Genomic DNA, 19,009 nt, shown 5'->3' with positions numbered 1-19,009 from the left:
TCTCCTTTGTTGGAACCTGCCCCCGATATTTTGGGTATCCCTTCCAATGCTCAGTGTCTTTGAGGATCAGACAGACCCCCAGGGCTTTCCACCTGCAATGCCCTTCCCCTCAGTCGTTCTCGTTGCCCCCTTGATAAAGCTGAGCTCTGGTAATAGATTCATGGGTTTAGAAGGTGATATATGTGCTAGTTAAGAAACTTGAGAATGACCAAAACTTTCTCTGTAGAACTTTGGGTACAGTCTTGATAGTTTGAAGCATCCTTTTGATGTTCACTCTGTGGAGGTGGAGGGGGGTCGGTGCTTTTAGCTTCTTAATAAAAAGGTTGGTCACTGTTGTCTAGCAGAGCTCAAAAAGTGGGGGGTCTTAAATGCACACACACAGGGCGCCTGGGCGACTCCGTCAGCTCAGTGTCCGCCTTGAGCTCAAATCATGATCTCCTGGTGAGTCGGGCCCCTCATCAGGCTCACTGCTCTCAGTGCAGAGACCACTTCGGATCCTCTGTCCCCCCACTCCTTCTGCCCCTCCCCCGCTCATGCTTTCTCTCAAAAATAAAGAAAACATTTTAAGAAACACACAAGAGCAACAGGTGGAGGAAGTGGTTCTGGCTGGACGACAGCACAGAGAAGGACAGTGCGGAGCAGAGACTCGAGCTCTCACAGCAGAGCGGGAGCCCGCATGTCCTGCCCTCTGCCGTGCCCCTGGCGGTGGGGAGCAGGGCGCCATGACTCTCGTCGAAGAAGGTGAGGTGAACGGGACAGACGCCTCCAGGGAGGGGAGCTCTTCTTTACGTTTCTGTCTTAATAAACAAAGCTGGCATTTGAGAAGGATATGTCCATTTTCTCTCCCGCTGAGGGCTTAGCTTCTGCCACTGGAGACAGTAGGTTCTGCCCAAAAACCCAGCACAGTGGCCTCACCCATATGAGCAGACGTGTTTGAAACCAGAATTTCACCACCATACTATAGTCCTACCCGCCTGGAAAGGAAGAGTGAACATCTGAGATGCCTCGTTATTTGAAAGACTTAAGTCGAAAGCCAGAGTCGTCTTATTTGATAAAGCATTTATTTAAATGAAGGCTTTGTTTTGAAATCATGCTTATGTTATGTGTGACTTTCTTCCATTCCTTTTTTTAGGTGGCCTCCTTAGCCGGGCCTGGAGGGCAGGTGGAAATAGAACAAAACTTTCTTAATAATAAACTGAAGACAATCACTGCTTATTTTGGGGACCTGATTCGAAGATCAGCCTCTGAATCATAACTGTGAGGTGGTATAAGGACAAATGGGTCATGTGTGGTCAGAACATTACTCAGAGGAGACCCTTGGATTTCTTCCTGTCGTCACGAATATTTTGTACCCGTGGTCTTACATCACCAATGACATGGACACTTACAGTATTTTAATTAATCTTAATGAGGTGCTTAGACGTCTTTGGATAATATTAACTGTGTGCGGCCTCCATTCGGATGGCTGTATCTGAGATGGGAAAGGTGGGCCTCCCCCTGTGTTCAGTGTCAAACAATGTGTGTATATGTACGTGTATGTCTATATATATTTTTTAATTGTGTATGTTTTGGCTTAACATCTTTGTGCGTAAAAAACAATTACTCTATTTTTTCTAATACAGAGAAATAAGAAAACAATGAATGAGCTGTAGTCTATCTGCCCGTTAGACCCCTGTGAGATGAGTAATGGTAAACCTTTAAGGGCAGAAGCATAAACAGTACAGAAGGGTACAGAATGAAAAATAAAACTTCTACCCCTTCCCCTACCCATTATTCATTTATCTAAAGGTAACTACAGCTAACAGTATTTTATAATTCCTTTGGAAGACAGAAAAAGAATTGCACTATACTTTAATACAGTTTTTTCCCTCTCATTGATGCACTGGTCAATACTCCCCCATTTTTCACTTAATGTATTTTTTTTTAAACTATGTACATTTCACTAATGTATCTTGAAGACCTTTTCCACCTCCTTACATACATGAAGCTCTACCTCATTCCTTTTCGTGGCCATCTTCTATTCCATCACGTTGTATTAATTTAACTGGTCTCTGTTGATGGACATTTGGGCTGTTTTCAGTTTTTTGCAACTGTGAACTATTGTGGGCATCATCAAGCATTTTAATTTTGTTATCTTAGTATGTCAGGAAAATGCTATCTTATTGTTTGTATGTATTCCTTAATTATGAATGAGATTTGAGCATATTTTCATATATTTTGGTCTTAATAGTTTTCCCCTTTTAAACTTACTGTTTCTATCTTTTATTAATTTTGGGGCAATTGTTATCTTTTTCTTATTAATATACATGGATTCTTCATAAATTAACAAAAATCAACACCCTGTGTCTTCAGTGGGTGTTGCAAATATGTTTTTCCAGTTTGTTATTGGCCTTTGCTTGTTTTGTAGCTTGCTTTTTTTTTTTTTTTTTTTTTTTTTTGGCCATATGTATGTATTTAACTTTTATGTAGTCAGACTTAACCAGTCTTGGACTCTGGCACTTCTGGGTTTATGTTTTTCTTGAAAGATCTTTTCCATTCCCAGAATACACATACACTGATTTAAGCTTTTTTTTTCTAGAATTTTACTGTTTTTGTGTCTTTGTTCCATCTAGAATTTGCTTTTTAACATTCTTTTGTTTTATAAATTTGGTGTGTTTTATTTTTTCTAATACATTTAATTCATTTAATTTCCTCTTTTAAAAAGAAATTGCAGGCCTCAGCACATTGTACCCATACATGTTAGCACGCATACCATTAATTAGAGCTCAACATTACTTTCAGTTGTTTTTCTTTTGAGATAAACTGAAATACAATGAAATGCACAGATTTTAAGTGTATTAGTCAATGAGTTTTGATAAATGCATATAGCTGTGTAACCCAAACGACTCTCAAAATACAGAACATTAGCATCACAGAAACGATTCCGTCTCAGTCAGTCCCCACCCCACCTGATGGGCACCCATTGTTCATTTTTCTCTACCATAAATGATTTTGCTAAAGTTAGTGTGTTTTAAATTCCACTGCAAAAATAATATGAAAATATATTTTGTAACAGGGGGTTTATATTCTTTTTATATTAAAATGGCAATGAAAGGAGGAATATGTGTTGCTTAATTATTCATCTAATCAGGGGCGCCTGGGTGGCTTAGTCGGTTAAGCATCCGACTTTCGCTTAGGTCATGATCTCGCGGTTCGTGGGTTTGAGCCCCGCGTCGGGCTTGTGCTGACTGCCAGCTCAGAGCCTGGAGCCTGTTTCAGTCTGTGACTCCCTCTCTCTCTGACCCTCCCCTGCTCATGCTGTCTCTCTCTCTCTTTCTCCTAGAAATAAATAAATAAATTTTAAAAAATTTATTCATCTAATCAGTGTGTTCAGTTAGTTTTACAAGTAGGTAAAAAGATAGGAACACAGGACTCTGTCAGGGCTGTAGGCCCTTTATCTTTTAATAATGTGAGCATGTGAAACATTAAACAAAACATGGCTTGGGCTGGGATGCAGCTAGAGGAATTGAAATAAATTGGGGGAATTTCTGTAAGTTCTGGAAGAATAACTTAAATAAAAACAATGTTGTTGGGGAATGGAGCGGCAAGGCTAACTTTGGTCTCTCGAAACTTCACAGTGTGTGCTCACTTGTGCTGTCGCAATAGAGCTGGTCATTAAGGATGAAATTTCATTGATTCACAACATCAAAATCTGTCACCATTCTTTGTTTTTACACTTCCTCATCACAGAACATTAGTGTACGCCTCATAAATCTGTCATCGGTTTTTAAATAATGGCAGCACTGGTCACGAACACGTGGCCTCTAGAACTTGAATATGACTTTACTCAGCCACTGGGAAAGAGATAGAAGAGTAAAAGCCGATTTCCAAAATCACCAGTTGTTTTTTAGTTTCTGTCCCTTACCCTTTCATGTACACCTTTTTTTTCTACAGCGTATTTTCGTATCTATATATTGTTAATATTGAAACTTATCTTTTTGAACATACATAGGAGTAGAATAGGAAGCCCAACCAAGATTCAAATACTCTTCTCCACTAATCACACACAGATATAACATTACAGACTTGTTTATACACTAGTCTTAGTGCCCCAAAGAACTTTACCACGCAGCTCCTGTGTTCACATAAAATCTTCCCCAAAAGCCAAATATGGAACATGGATAAAAGTAAACTTTCTAGGGTCGCTTCTGATATAACAGAAACGAGGAAAATAGTGGCCCTTCTTCTAGTCCAACTCTCCTTTCCTTCTTGTTAAATTACAAAACTTGAAGGATGCTTTTATAAGAGAAAAGGAGTACGTGTTTGCGTTTTCGATGTCAGTACAAAATGAACAGCTCAAAAAGAGCCACCCATCCCTTCCCCTCCCGCCTCAAGCGCTCTGTCCCCACCCCCCTCCCACATTTCTGTGGCCAGCACCTTACTATCCTGTGCTTCCAGGCATTTCCCTACCTAATAAAGGCTCTCTGCACGTGCAGTGGGATGGGACATAATGGGATAATATTTTGACATTTGATTTTGTTTTGCGTTTAATAAACCTTACAAGTTTTTCCACATTATTACATAAACATTTGCACTACCATTTTTAAAGAGTCCCATAGTACAAATCTGAGAATTTCTTTAACTATTCCCCTACTATGAACATTTATGTTGTTCCTGGCTTTTGCAATTGCAGATGATACTCAGTGTGTATATCTGAGTAGGATCCTAGAACTGAAACTTTCAGGTTAAAAGTCATGCTTATTTTTATATTTGGTATGTCAAGTTGCCCTCCAACGATGTATATTCTCACCAACTATGCACGAAAGGGGCCACTTTTCTCGACCGTCAAGAACGTTGCATGTTTTCACTTCTTATTCTTACCAAACCGATCAACAAACTTATTTTAATTTGCATGTCCTGATCACTAGTGAGGGATAAGCAGTTTTTCATACATACTTGTTACGCAAATGCATGCGCTATTAGGCATCTAATTATTTCGCCAAATGAATAGCTAGTTGCTACATCATTTTCTATTAAATGAACTCAACTTTCTCCATTAACATGAAATCCTGTGTGCGTGTCTGTGTCTGTGTGTGTGTGTGTTCGTGTAATTCTGTGTCTGGAATTCTTTTTGTCCCATTGATCACTTCTCCATTCCTATGCCATGTTTTTGATGACTGTACTTCTCATTGGACGTGCCAATAGTTACAAACTCCCCCATCATTTGTTCTTCAAATTTTTCTCCGTTCTTCCTGGCATTTTAGGTGAACTTAAATGTGTCGGTTCTGTGTTTAAGTCCCCTTTAGGATTTAAGATTTTCAGTTTAGGAAAAGCGATGTCATCACAACATGGAATCTTTATATCCAAAGACTTAAAATGTCCCTTTCTGATCTCTGTATCTTTCTGTAAAGGCTTTATACTTATATAAATACGGGCACTTTTCCCAAGTTTATTGCTTGGTATTTCATACTTATTGTTTGATTTTGAATGGGGTCTTTCTTGTTCTTACACTTCCTACTAGGTGCATTGTTTGCATATAACAGTGCTTTTACTTTCTTACATCCACCTTACTGAACTCTTATCCTTTCATAGTTGTTCTAACATTTCAACTGGTTCGCTTTGATTTTCTAAATCACCAGGCAAAACGCCCACATAAGAGTTTCTCTTTGCCAACATGTACGCCTTTTCATCTTTATTCTTTTCCTGTTGTATTGGCTAGATCTGCCAGGAATGTTATGATAATGGCACTTCTTGCTTTTTATTTTGCAATGAAAGGTTAGCAATTCTATTAAATGTTAGAGATTGCCTTAGAATTAAAGCTACTACTTTATCCTAGAGGGTTTTTTTTTCTTGCTCTAATAAAGTGCTAAATTACTCTTAAAATTATTCAAATTATTCAGGGCATGTGGGTAGTAGAGTCGGTTAAGCATCTGACTTCAGCTCAGGTAATGATCTCATGGTTCATGAGTTTGAGCCCTGCGTCGGGCTCTGCTCTGACAGCTCAGAGCCTGGAGCCTNTTGGGGATGCTTCCTTTTTTTTTTTTTTTTTCTGTGTCCTAAATAACATTGGCATTATTGGTTCCTTGAACCCTTGCTTAGAACTCCGGGAAAACTGAGCCTGATACTTTTTTAAGCAAGANTCATGACCTGAGCCAAAGTCGGACACTTAACCGACTGACCCACCCAAACGCCCCAAGATATTTTATTTTTTTAAATCGTACTTTTCTTCCATTTTTAATGCTTTCATAAGTCTTTTTTAATAATTTATAATTTCTTAGAAAATACCCATTCACTAAAGAAGATGTGGTATATATATATATACAATGGAATATTAGTGACTAAAAAGAATGAAATCTTACGATTTGCAACAGCATGGATGGAACTAGAATGCATTATGCTAAGCGAAATAAGTCAGGAAAGGACAAATATTGAATGATGTCAACATTTGTGGTATTTAAGAAACAAAATAGATGAACATAGGGGAAGGGATGGAAAAATAAGATAAAAGCAGGGAGAGAAGCAAACCATAAGAGACTCTTAAATACAGAGACCAAACAGTGTGGCTGGAGGGGAGGTGGGTGGGATGGGCTGAACGGGTGCTGGGGCACGGAGGAGGGCACTTGTTGGGACGAGCACTGAGTTTTTCATGTACATGATGAATCACGCGATTCTACTGAAACCTTTATTACACTATGTGTTAACTAACTTGGATTTAAATAAAATTTAAAAAAAAGAAAGCATCCATTCCACTTAGATTTGATCTATTGGTCTATATGTACTAAGTAGAAAATTAAGACATTAACTTTGATATTTACTTCCATTAGCTTTTTTTTTTTAATGATTTCTGTCCTAAAAAGATTGAAAAACTAGCATGAGAATGTGTACAGTTCACTCCTCTTCCGAATGTTCATATCTCACCCGGGCTACCCCACGGACTCTAGAGGCAGTAGCAGAGGGGTCTCAAAGAACTGAAACGCCCCCCGAGGTCTCGTGTGCCCAGGTCACAGCCTAACCAGGCAGGGGCAAGATGTCAGCCAGGCCAGTGCCCCAGGCAGTCGCCCACTACCGTCGTAACGTCACCCATGCCTGTTGTCAGGAGGTAGTGATAGGTTTCTTTAACTTAGATAATTGGGGTTTTTTTGGCTTTGGTTTTTGTGGTTTTTTTACTTTTAAGAAATAATTTTATTTCTTTATTTATTTTTTAAAATAGTTTATTATCAAGATGGTTTCCATATAACAGCCAGTGCTCATCCCCACAAGTGCCCTACCCCATGCCCATCACCTCCCTTCCCCTCCCCGCCACCCCCATCAGCCCTCAGTTTGTTCTCAGCATTCAAGGGTCTCTCAATGTTTGCCTCCCTCCCTCTCCCCAACTATTTTTCCCCTTCTTCTCCCCCATGGTCCTCCGTTAAATTACTCCTAATCCTCCTATATGTGCAAACATATGGTATCTGTCCTTCTCTGCCTGACTTATTTCGCTCAGCATAACACCCTCAAGTTCCATCCATGTTGCTACAAATGGCCAGATTTCACTCTTTCTCATTCCGTCGTATAGATAAACCACATCTTCTTGATCCATTCGTCCGTTGATGGACACTTAGGCTCTTTCCATGTTTTGGCTATTGTGGAGAGTGCTGCTATGAACATTGGGGTACATGTGCCCCTATGCATCAGCACTCCTGTATCCCTTGGGTAAATTCCTAGCAGTGCTATTGCTGGTCATAGAGGAGTTCTATTGTTAATTTTCTGAAGAACCTCCACACTGTTTTCCAGAGGGGCTGCACCAGTTTACCACCAACAGTGTAGGAGGGTGCCCGTTTCTCCACATCTTCACCAGCAACTTAGATAATTATTTTAACCTAAAATTGTAGGGGCGCCTGGGTAGCTCAGTTGGTTAAGCATCCGACTTTGGCTCAGGTCATGATCTCATGGTTCATGGGCTCGAGCCCTGCATCGGGCTCTGTGCTGACAGCTCAGAGCCTGGAGCCTGCTTCTGATTCTGTGTCTCCCTCTCTCTCTGACCTTCCTGTGCTCATGCTGCCTCTCTCTTTCTCTCAGAAATAAACATTACAATTTTTTTCAAAAAAAAAAAACACTTAAAATTATATTTGAGGGGCACCTGGGTGGCTCAGTCGGTTAAGCGTCCAACTTCGGCGCAGGTCATGATCTCATGGTTCGTGAGTTCGAGCCCTGCGTCAGGCTCTGTGCTGACAGCTCAGAGCCTGGAGCCTGCTTCTGATTCTGTGTCTCCCTCTCTCTCTGACCCTCCCCTGCTTGCACTCTGTCTCTCTCTCTCAAAAATAAACATTAAAAAAAAACTTATGATACATCTCATTGGTAGGGTACCAGCTACACTTCATGTACTCAGTACCTACAGTAGGCTGGCAACTGATGGCTTCCATTCCGGTAGTGCACATCTAGATTTCTGGAGATTAAAAAGAGCACTTTCATGTTGAGGCTTTGGTCTCCTGTAATTAAATCTCAAATGTTTAGGAATTTAAGATTTCATCCTTAGCTTCTAGGGAGACATTAGTCATTGAAGCTGGAAAAAATGACCGGATTTGCATTCTATGACTCAGGATGAAATACTGCACAAGCCTTCCTCCTTCCAACTGGAAAGCTGAGATTCTTTTACAGTATTTCAGATAAAAGCTTAGGAAGTCCTAAGTTAAAGTTATGATCGTTTCATTTTCCCAAATGAAGTATAATCATGATTTTTTTCATCCTTTAAATCATCAGCAATAATAAACTGAGATCACAAATAGTAAACACATAGGCTGAAGGTTTTTGTAGTATCCTTTGCAGCAACTCGTGTCTGAGCCTACCCTAGCTATGGATCTTCGGTGAATTTGCTTTAATTCTTTCAGGCCTGACAGCCTCTCTCTGGGAGCTGATGAAGAACTCAGGCTCTGCAAAACCTCTGGAGAATTTGCCATTCGGGGGAATCCCTTTCAACCTGCCCCACAGTGAGGGACGGGAGAAGCGTTTTCCTTTTTTTAAGACATATGCTCCCTTTATTCAAATTCACGTTCTTTAAATTACATTTCTAGAAAATAGAAAAAAAAAATGCATCTCAGCGTTCATTTCCATGAGGAACTGCAAAAAGCATACAAACACAAGAAACATACTTCTCCCTAATCATTTATTAAACAATTAAGGATGCCAGGCACTGCTAGACTTTGGGAATTCACAATACTAGTGAAAACAACCTTTAAATACCAGGTTATGTCTCATCAGTTAGCAAATTAAAACTAGTAGCATTCATCGATAGCTTGTTATGAAAAATAAGTCACTCATTCATTCACTAACTGTTCTTCATTATTTCCTTTTGGATAAGTGATGGAATGGGATCTGAGATGGCCCAGAGTGCTTTAACGCTTGCTGCCAACCCAAGTCTGTGGCAATGACTCAAGGATTTAAGTTCCAAACACGTAGTTCCTTCTTGTGGCCCCGGGTCCATAGCTGGTCCCCGGGGGCCACAGCCCATCCCCGGCATCTACAGCCCATTCCCGGGGCCGACAGCCAGTCCCTGGTGTTGACAGCCTGTCCCCGGGGTCCACAGCCCATCCCCAGGGTCTACAGCCCATCCCCGGGGTCCACAGCTGGTCTCCGGGGTCCACAGCACATCCCTGGCACCTACAGCCCATCCCCGGGGCCGACAGCCCGTCTCTGATTCTGCTGCCCTTCCTGGGCCTTCCACACTTGCATCGATTGCACTGCCTCACAGCTGTTTGTTGCCATGTTGCCTCTGGACACGGTCTTGATCCATCCCGCCTCTTCATCTTTAGCGGTCAGTCCAGTCTGGATATCCTCCCTCCGTCACTTATCTGACTCCTGAGGGTCTGCCCTTTAAGAAATACCTGAGAGAGGGGAGGGGGGGCCAGGCATATACATGAAGATATTCATGACAGATGAGGAAAAATCTGAAAACAACCCCAAACGTTTGCTAAAGAGGACTGGCTATTTACATGGTGACCGTTCAGACCATGAAAACACTCAGATGCATTTTTTCAATAATGTTTAGAGCTCAAAAGAATCTCTGGCGTGTGCTCTGACACCAAATAGCGTACTTTGAGGCCCCTTCTTAGCTCTTACTCTAATCAGTGGAGGGTGGGGCTTGGGGCTTCTGTCTGCTCAGCCTGTGCATCCAGGTTGTCCTGCTCTCTTCTGGTTCAACCTGGGGACAAACTCTGGAGAGCCTTGGACAGCTGAGCGGGGACTGGCAAGGCATTTCAAGTTCTACCCTTTGGGATCACAGGGCACATGGGCCATTTCTTTCTCTCTGTGCCCCGAGCATGGACTCACCGCATGAATTTATTCATGCCCACAAAATTAATACCCGTGTGAGAAAAGATAGCATTCCCTGGAATGGCCCCAAGCCCTTTTCTTGGGGCAAAATGTAAACCGCAGTTTGAAGCGATTTGGGTTCACTTCCCCAGAACTGGATTGCACAAAAAAAAAAAAAAAAAAAGAGTTCTGAATATTGTAACATTTCTCATCAGATTCTAGTGCCGGTCTCGCCATTTGGTACCAAGGTTCTCTCGAGAGAGAAATGGATTCAAGTTGCATTTTTCCAGACAACTATATGTTGAGGCACCAACTGTTCTGACATCTTATACTGTCGCGTATGAAAATAAAACAGGCAAACAGTGTAGCACGTAAAGAGACAGAGGAACGATGGATGAAAAGCTACAAAAGGTATGAGAGGTGGATCTTTGCACTGTCGTCAGATAATCATTAGTACTTCTTAGTAACGCTGATAGTGAGAAAAACTGGCGTGCATCTTCATAAGTACTTCTCTTTGGAATTTTATGTCATTTTGCAGTAGGACCTTTTTTTTTTATTTTTTTATTTACTCATTTTGAGGCAGGGAGGGGCAGAGAGAGAGGGAGAGACAGAATCCCAAGCAGGCTCCACGTTGTCAGCACAGAACCCAACACAAGGCTCAACTTCATGAACCGTGAGATCATGACCTGAACCAAAATCAAGAGTCAGACACTCAACCGACTGAGCCACCCAGGTGTCCCTGAATAGAACCTTCTAAAATCTTTACTGATGGACAACCTAAAGATGTCTTTAGTGTATAGTTGCTAACTAGTAAAGCAGCCTCTATGATGGCCTCCCAGTGATCCCTGCTGTGTGTAAACCCCCTCCCCCTTAGTGTGGAGGGGGCAAACAAATAGAATTTGGCAGAAGTGAAAGAACCGGATTCTAAGATTAGGTTACAAAAAGTCGGTAGCTTCCATTGGGCCCTGTTTTTCACTCTTGGAGTTTTCTCACCCTGAGAGAAACCAGCTGCCCGGTAGAGAGGCCCGTGCAGCAAGCCACCAAGGCCTGCCACCAACTACATGAGTGACCTTACACGCACATCCCTCCCCAGCAGAGCCTTCAGATGAGACCATGGCCATAGCCAATGGCTCACCTGCAATCTCAGGAGGCACCTCAAATCAGAGGCAGTCAGCTAAGCTACACTCTGATTCCTGACCCATAGAAACCACAAGGCAAACCTGCATGTTGTTTTAACCCACTGAGTTTGGGGATAATTGGTTGCACGGCAATAGACACTAACACAGTAACCAAGCCAGGCAGGCTACTACAGCCCCTTGGTTGACCACAAAAGCTTTGACTTTTTATTCATAACTTACAAGCAAGAATTTCAACTTTCTAAATAATTGGTGAACTATCTTCTCTCTACTGATTCTCACTGATGGTATCCTAGTCTAGGCCACCATCATCTCTAGCATCAATTTCTACAGTGGCCTCCTAATTGTTATTTTTGACTCCATCCATCTGTCTTCTAACTCTACAGCCAGAGCAAGGCTTTCTACATTCCAATTCTGATTACACATTTCCCCACTTAGCCCTCTTTCGTGGCTATTCCATCCTCTGTGCCCAAAAGAAAACCCCGAGTATCATTCCTGAACCCTCCCTCACGTTGCCCTCATGGTAATGGGCAAATGCCTTCCCATGGCCTAGATGCTGGCACAGCTCACGCCTGCTTATCTCAGAGCCACACCACTCACTCTCCACTCATCCCCCCATCCAGCCCTGACCCTGCTGTTCAGCCCCAGCTTCTGCACGGCTCTTCCTCAGCTAGGACATTTCCCCAACACATGGTAGTCATCTGACCAAAACCAGCTCAGCCCAGCTCTCTGAGCTCAGAGGCTTTGAGCTCCCTCACCTTCCAGTCCTCTCTCGCCACCCTGTGTGGACCAGTCCCTTCCCTGAGTCCTTGTGACTGTCTGCACTGCTCACCCACAGACCCCTCACACTGTCCTCTGGCAGAGTCTGAAGCCTTGAGTTGAAGACCTCTGCTAAAATGTAAAAAAGCCCTTTTTTTTTAACTTGTTTTTAAGAGTTTTATTTTGAGAGACAGAGACAGCATGAGTTGGGGAGAGGCAGAGAGAGAGGGAGACAGAGAATCCCAAGCAGGCTCTGCACTGTCAGCATGGAGCCTTACATGGGGCTCAAGCCCACAAAACCATGAGATCATGACCTGAATCGAAACCAAGAGTCAGATGCTTAACTGGCTGAGCCACCCAGGCGCCCCAAAACCCTTCATTAATTCACAGCCTTCCGTGTCCTCAGCTGGAATGGTGAGGTTGTCGTTGTCCTTTTACTTTTATGGGAAGACGGCAAAACATTCTTCTTACAAATTCCTCCATTCAATATATGGCAAGGATTTGTAGCATCATCTAATCTTTCCATTTATAGAGATTGAGAGTGACCCACAATCACGTGATCAGTTAGTTTCAAAATCAAGAACAGCCCCTACAATTCTTGAATCTCTGACTTCTGCCCTGAGCTCTGACGATCACTTCCTCTCTCTACTCATGCTCACCAATCCACTGACTTCTCCTTTCTGCCTCCGAGAAAGGCACCACCCAGCCAGCATTACAAAATACTACCTATGCCCCACCAGAGAGGTCTTTACATAAGCATTTTCACCCTATCTGAAAAATTCACACCCAGCAGGACTCCGAACAGTAGACTCACTTTCCTAGTCTACTGATGAAAACAATAATAAAAAATTCGTGAGATTTTTGTATCCCCATGTGATCCATATTAAAGGGCTAGTTTTGAGTTTCCTTTTTAGCCTAGCTCTGTCCAACTTTTTACTGTTTGTACAAAAAAGGAGAGTTTTAAAGATCAAATCTTATTATTTACTGCTTTTTTTTAAAGTTTATTTACTTATTTTGAGAGAGACAACGCAAGTGGGGGAGGGGCAGAGAGAGAGAGAGAGAGAGAGGGAGGGAGAGAGAGAGTCTGGAGTAGGCTCCATGCTGTCAGCACAGAGCCCAATGTGGGACCCGAAACCAGGAAACCGTGAGATCATGATCTGAGCCGAAACCAAGAGTCAGTGTTTAACTGGCTGAGCCACTCAGGCACCCCTATTATTTACTGCTTTTTAAATGATTATAAAATTTACATTAAAGTTTTTCATTTTAATTCCTTTTTCAAAGATTTTTTTAGTTTTTGAATTTGGAAGCCTGCAGTGTGATGAGTTTTTTAGAAAATTCTTTTATGTTTATTTATTTTTGAGAGAGAGAGAGTGCAAGTGAGGGAGGGGCAGAGAGAGAGGGAGACAGAATCTGAAGCAGGCTCCAGGCTCTGAGCTATTAGCACAGAGCCCGGCGCGGGGCTCAAACCCACAAACCGTGAGATCATGACCTGAGCTGAAGTCAGATGCTTAACTGACTGAGCCACCCAGGCACGCCTATTTTTATTCTTTTAAGTTTATTTATTTATTTTGAAAGGTTTTTTAATTTATTTATTTATTTTGACAGAGACAGCTCAAGTGGGTAAGGGGCAGAGAGAGAGAGAAAGAGACAGAGAGAATCCCTAGCAGGCTCTGCACTGTTGGCACAGAGCCCAACACGGGGCTCGAACCCATGAAACTCTGAGATCATGACTGAAACCAAGAGTTGGACGCTTATCTGACTGAGCTACCCAGGCGCCCCATAAATGCTGGTTTATTTGTTTATTTTTGAGAGAGTGGGTATGTGCGCATGCACACGAGAGAGGGGGGAGGGGCAGAGAGAAAGAGAGAAAATCCCAAGCAGGCTTTGCACTGTCAGCACAGAGCCTGACGCAGGGCTTAAACTCACAAACTGTGAGATCATGACCTGAGCCAGAATCGAGAGTCAGATACTCAAACAGCTGAGCCACCCAGGTGCCCCAGCTGGTTTATTTTTAAAATGAAGAAGAGGAAGAAAAAGAAGAAAGGAGAAAAATGGGAGTGTAGCATATGGATAACCTCTAACATACACACAGTTCTTGGTGGTCAATCTCTCTCTCTAAATATAAAACACCGTATGATTCCACTCGTGATGTACCTAGAACAGTCAAATTCATAGAGAGAGGAAGTAGAATGGTGCTTGCTAGGGGCTAGGGGAAGGGAGGAATGGAGAGTTATTGTTTAACGGGTGCCATATTTATGATGGAGATGAAGAAAAAGTTCTGGAGATGGATGGTGGTGTTGACTGTTGAATGTACTTAATGCTACTGAACTGCACATTTTAAATGGAAAGTTTTATGCATAAAATGAAAAAATGTATATATATATATATATACAGAATACACCAATATGTAATATTTACTACATAATTAGGTATACATCAATATGTAGTTCGTATTATATAACTTATGTAATTCTAATTTTTAATGTAACTGTATCTGCCTCACTTCCTCATTAAGCTATTTGCCAGCCCAGCCCTCTGTCATTACAGGGAGCAGACGAGAAAATGGATGACACCAGCACCTAGTCACCATCAGGGCTGGGAAACAGCTCCACAGCTGTTCCTCTGTGGCAAATGAAATAATGTGGTGCTCACAATGGGCAGAGACGGCTCTGAAAGCTCGGTGTATATTAACTCACTGATACACAGAAGAACTTACAAGAGGGGCTCCTGGGTGGCTTTAGTCGGTTGACTGTCCTACTATTGATTTCAGCTCAAGTCATGATCTCAGGGTTGGGGTATTGAGTTTTGCATCAGGCTTGCATTGAGCACAGAGTCCACTTAGGATTCTCTGTCTCCCTCTCTATCTCTCTGCCCCTCCTTGTCTCTCTCTCGCTCTCTAAAATTTAAAAAAAAAAAAGCTTCTAAAAAAAAAGAACTCTATGATATAGTATTTTGCTCATTTTTCAGATCAAAAAACTGAAGTACTGGACAAGACTAAGTAACTTGCTCAAGTTGAAAGAGCTAGTAAATGAGGTAGCTGGGATTTGAACCCAGGCACTCTGTCTCCAGAATTCTCGCACTCTTCTGCCCAAATGAGACTTAACAAACTAGGGATCCCTTTATACCCCAAACCTTTAAGGATACAGAGATGAGTCTAGAAATGGACCCTCTTTCTCTCTGCCTTGGTTTCTTCATCTGAAAAACAGAGATAATAATGACACCTGTTTCATAGAATGGTCATGAGGATTACATGAGTTCATGTACATGACTTTGTAAAGTGCTCTGTGTGTCTGGCTTGTAGTGAAGACTGGTATTCATCATTGCTCTTAAGGGAAAGTTAGGAATCAAAGATGGTTGTCGTGGAGGAAAAAAACCTCTCAACAAACCAGATAGACAAGGAGCACACCTCAACATAATAAAGGCTGTATATGACAAGTCCACAGGTAACATCTCAGGCAACAGTGAAAAACTGAAAAATTTTCCTGTAAGATCAAGAACCCGAGGACACCCAGTCTTGACACTTTCATTCAACATAGTACTGGTAATCCAGGCAGAGCAATTAGACCAGAAGAAGAAATAAAAGGCATCCAAGTCAGAAAGGAAGAAATGAAACTCTCTCTATTTGCAGATATCATGACATCTTATATAGAAAACCCCAAAGACCCTATCAAAAATCTGTTAGAACTAACAAATGCAGTAAAGTTGCAAGATAAAAAATCAATATGCAAAATCAGTTGCATTTCTATACACTAATAACCAACTATCAGAGCAAGAAAATGGTTTTATTTATAATTGCATCAAAAAGAATAAAAGAATCAAAAGAATAAAATATCTAGGAATAAATTAAGCAAGGAGGTAAAACACCTGTACACTGACAACTATAAGACCTTGATGAAAGAAAATGAAGACACAGATAGATGGAAAGATAGCCTATACTCATGGATTGGAAGAATTAATACTGTTAAAATGTCCATACGTTTCAAAACAATGTACAGACTGGATGCAATCCCTATCAAAATTTCAATGGCATTTTTCACAGAAATAGAATGAACAGTCCTAAAATTTTTATGGAACCACAAAAGACCCTGAATAGCCAAGGCAATCTTGAAAATGAAGAACACAGCTGGAGGGATCATAGTCTGTGATTTCAAACTATATCACAAAGCTTTAGTAGTCCAAACAGTATGGGATTGGCATACAAACAGATTCATAGATTAATGGAAGAGCATAAGAGCCCAGAAATAAGCCCACACAAATGTGGCCAGTTAATTTATGACAAAGGAGCCAAAGATATATCATGGGAGAAGGATAGTCTCTTCAACCAATGGGAAAGCTTGATGGGAAAAACTTGATAGCCACATGCAAAAAAATGAAATGGGGTCATTTTCTAATACACAAAAATCAACTCAAAAGGGATTAAAAACTTAAACATGAGACATGAAACCATAAAGCCAGATGCAAACACAGGGTGTAAGCTCCTTGAGAGGATTTGACAATGATTATTTGGATCTGAGATCAAAATAAAAAATAAATGAGACCACAACAAACCAAAAAGCTTCTGCACAGCAAAGGAAACCAACAAAATGGAAAGGCAGCCTACAGAATGGGAGAAAATATTTGCAAACCATATGTCTGGCAGGTGGTTGATATCCAAATATATAAAGAACTCCTACAACTCAAAAAAGCCAATTTAAAAATGGGCAGAGAATCTGAATGGACATTTTTCCAAAGACATCCAAATGGCCAACGGGTACATGAAACAGTCTCAACATCATTAATCATCAGGGAAATGCAAATTAAAACCACAATGAGAAAGCGCCTCATACCTGTTAGAATGGCTATAATCAAAGCATCAAGAAATAACCAGTGTTGGTGAGAATTTGGAGCAAAGGGAATACTTGTGCGCCATTGGTGGAAATGTAAATGGGTACAGCCACTCTGGGAAAAAATATGGACGTTCCTCAGAAATGTTAGAATAGAATTAACATATGAGCCAGCAATTCCACTTCTGAGTATTTATCTGAAGGAAACTGGATCGCTATATCAAAAAGATATCTGCACCCTCATGTTCGTTGCAGTGTTATTCACAATAGCCAAGATGTGGAAACAACCAACGTGTCCATCAACAGACAAACATGAGACGTATATATCCTAGAAGGAATAGAAATAAAAGGAAATCTTTCTATTTGTGCCAATATGGATGTACTTTGAAGGCATTATGCTAAGTGAAATTAGACAGAGAAAGACAAAACCACGTGATCTCGCTTATATGTGCAACCTAAAAATAAATCAAACTCGTAGATATAGAAAACTGATTGTGCCAGAGATAGGGGGTGGACAAAATGGTTGAAAGTGGTCAAAAGGTACTTATCCAGTTGTAAGATAAGTAAGTCCCAGAGATATAATAATGTATAGCATGTTGACTGTAATTCACAATAGCATGTTGCATATTTGAAAATTGCTAGAAGAGTAAACTTTGAACACTTTCATCACAAGGAAAAATGTTTGTAACAGTGGGGACGTGTGAACTAGACTTATCGTGGTGATGGGTACACAGTATATATGAATATCAAATCATACTATACACCTGAAACTAATGTAGTGTGTTAATCATACTTCAATTTTTAAAAAGAACAAAATAGCTAAAGGAAAAAGGTGCTAAGAGAGTAGATCTTAAAAGTTTCATCACAAGAAAAAAGAATTGTATCCACATGTGGCGATGCAACTCATTGTGGCAATCATTTTGCCGCCTATACATCTATCAAATCAACATGTTGTACACTTAACACTGATATGGTGTTATACATCAGTTATATCTCACTATAACCAATATGGTTGTCAGAATGTTAATGAGAAAATTTTTAGAGAAAGAGAGAGAGAAAGAATCTTAAGCAAGCTCCACACACAACACAGAGCCCAACGCGGGGCTCCATCCCACGACCCAGGGATCATGACCTGAGCCGAAATCAAGAGTCAGATGCTCAACGACTGAACCATCCCAGCCCCCCCACCATGAGAAACTTTTATTTCGGTTACATAAAAACTACCTTCTTAAAAATTTTTGTAAACTTAAATTTTCTTCTTTTTGCAAATGAGTCAAGTTAGGGGCACGAATGTTAGAGTTTTTATGACTTCTCATTTTTACAACCCAAACCCTCACCTTCCTGATCACCTTGTTTTCATCGTAAAGAAGCGTAGGTATTGGGCTTGAGGTCGTAAGACGGTAATTTGATCCAGTTTCGACAAGTGACTCAGTGTCTCTGTGAAAATGGAAATAACAATTTCCGGTTCATAAAATCATCAGGAGGATAAATGAGGGGCTGGTGTAATGGAGTGATTATTGGCCTTAGAGTCATTCACACCTGTGTTGACAGCCCAGGGTCTTGCTGAAGCTCCTTTGCTTGAGAGGCTCTCATGGATATTGTAGGGCTTAACACACATCACTTTTCCAGAAATTGTGTTGCCTCAAAACGTAGAACCATCATGGGAAGTTGATGAAAATGATGCTGTAGTATTGTGAAAGCACTAAGAAAATACAGGTTGTTAATTTCTGCTACTTCCTAAGCAACCCTTAAAAATGGGATTGAAAATCCCGTTCTAAAAAATAAAAAGAGGGATCCAAGGTTAAAGGCAGTTATGGGTCCACGCCACAAAACAGTCTTGAGATAGCTTCCCCGTTTGGGAACTCTGGTGGTTTCTACTGCATAGCCACTCAGAGGAGAAGGGTTCCCAGGTGGGGTCACCGCGTCGTGCCCTCAACTACAAATGTGAAAACAGATTCACCGCTATGTGCTGCTGTTTTTTTAGTTTCACTACCGGAAAAGCCTGCTTGCATGGAAAGATTTCAT

The 19,009-nt window shown here is 41.2% G+C and overlaps 1 protein-coding gene across 1 annotated transcript in view; it reads left to right on the top strand.

The window, feature by feature from the left end:
• The window catches only part of TGS1 (trimethylguanosine synthase 1), a 42,571-nt gene extending 39,471 nt beyond the window's left edge, over positions 1-3,100 (top strand). Inside the window, exon 13 of the mRNA XM_077758272.1 lies at positions 1,133-3,100. Coding sequence (XP_077614398.1) covers positions 1,133-1,255 — 123 coding nt within the window. The 3' untranslated portion in view covers positions 1,256-3,100. The remainder of the gene's footprint in view (positions 1-1,132) is intronic.
• Positions 3,101-19,009: the final 15,909 nt, after the last annotated feature.

Source organism: Crocuta crocuta, unplaced genomic scaffold (assembly GCF_008692635.1).
Source record: "Crocuta crocuta isolate KB4526 unplaced genomic scaffold, BGI_CrCroc_1.0 scaffold338, whole genome shotgun sequence".
Classification (NCBI taxonomy): domain Eukaryota; kingdom Metazoa; phylum Chordata; class Mammalia; order Carnivora; family Hyaenidae; genus Crocuta; species Crocuta crocuta.
The sequence above is the reverse complement of the archived record's forward strand: the minus strand, read 5'-3'. Positions and strand labels throughout refer to the sequence as shown.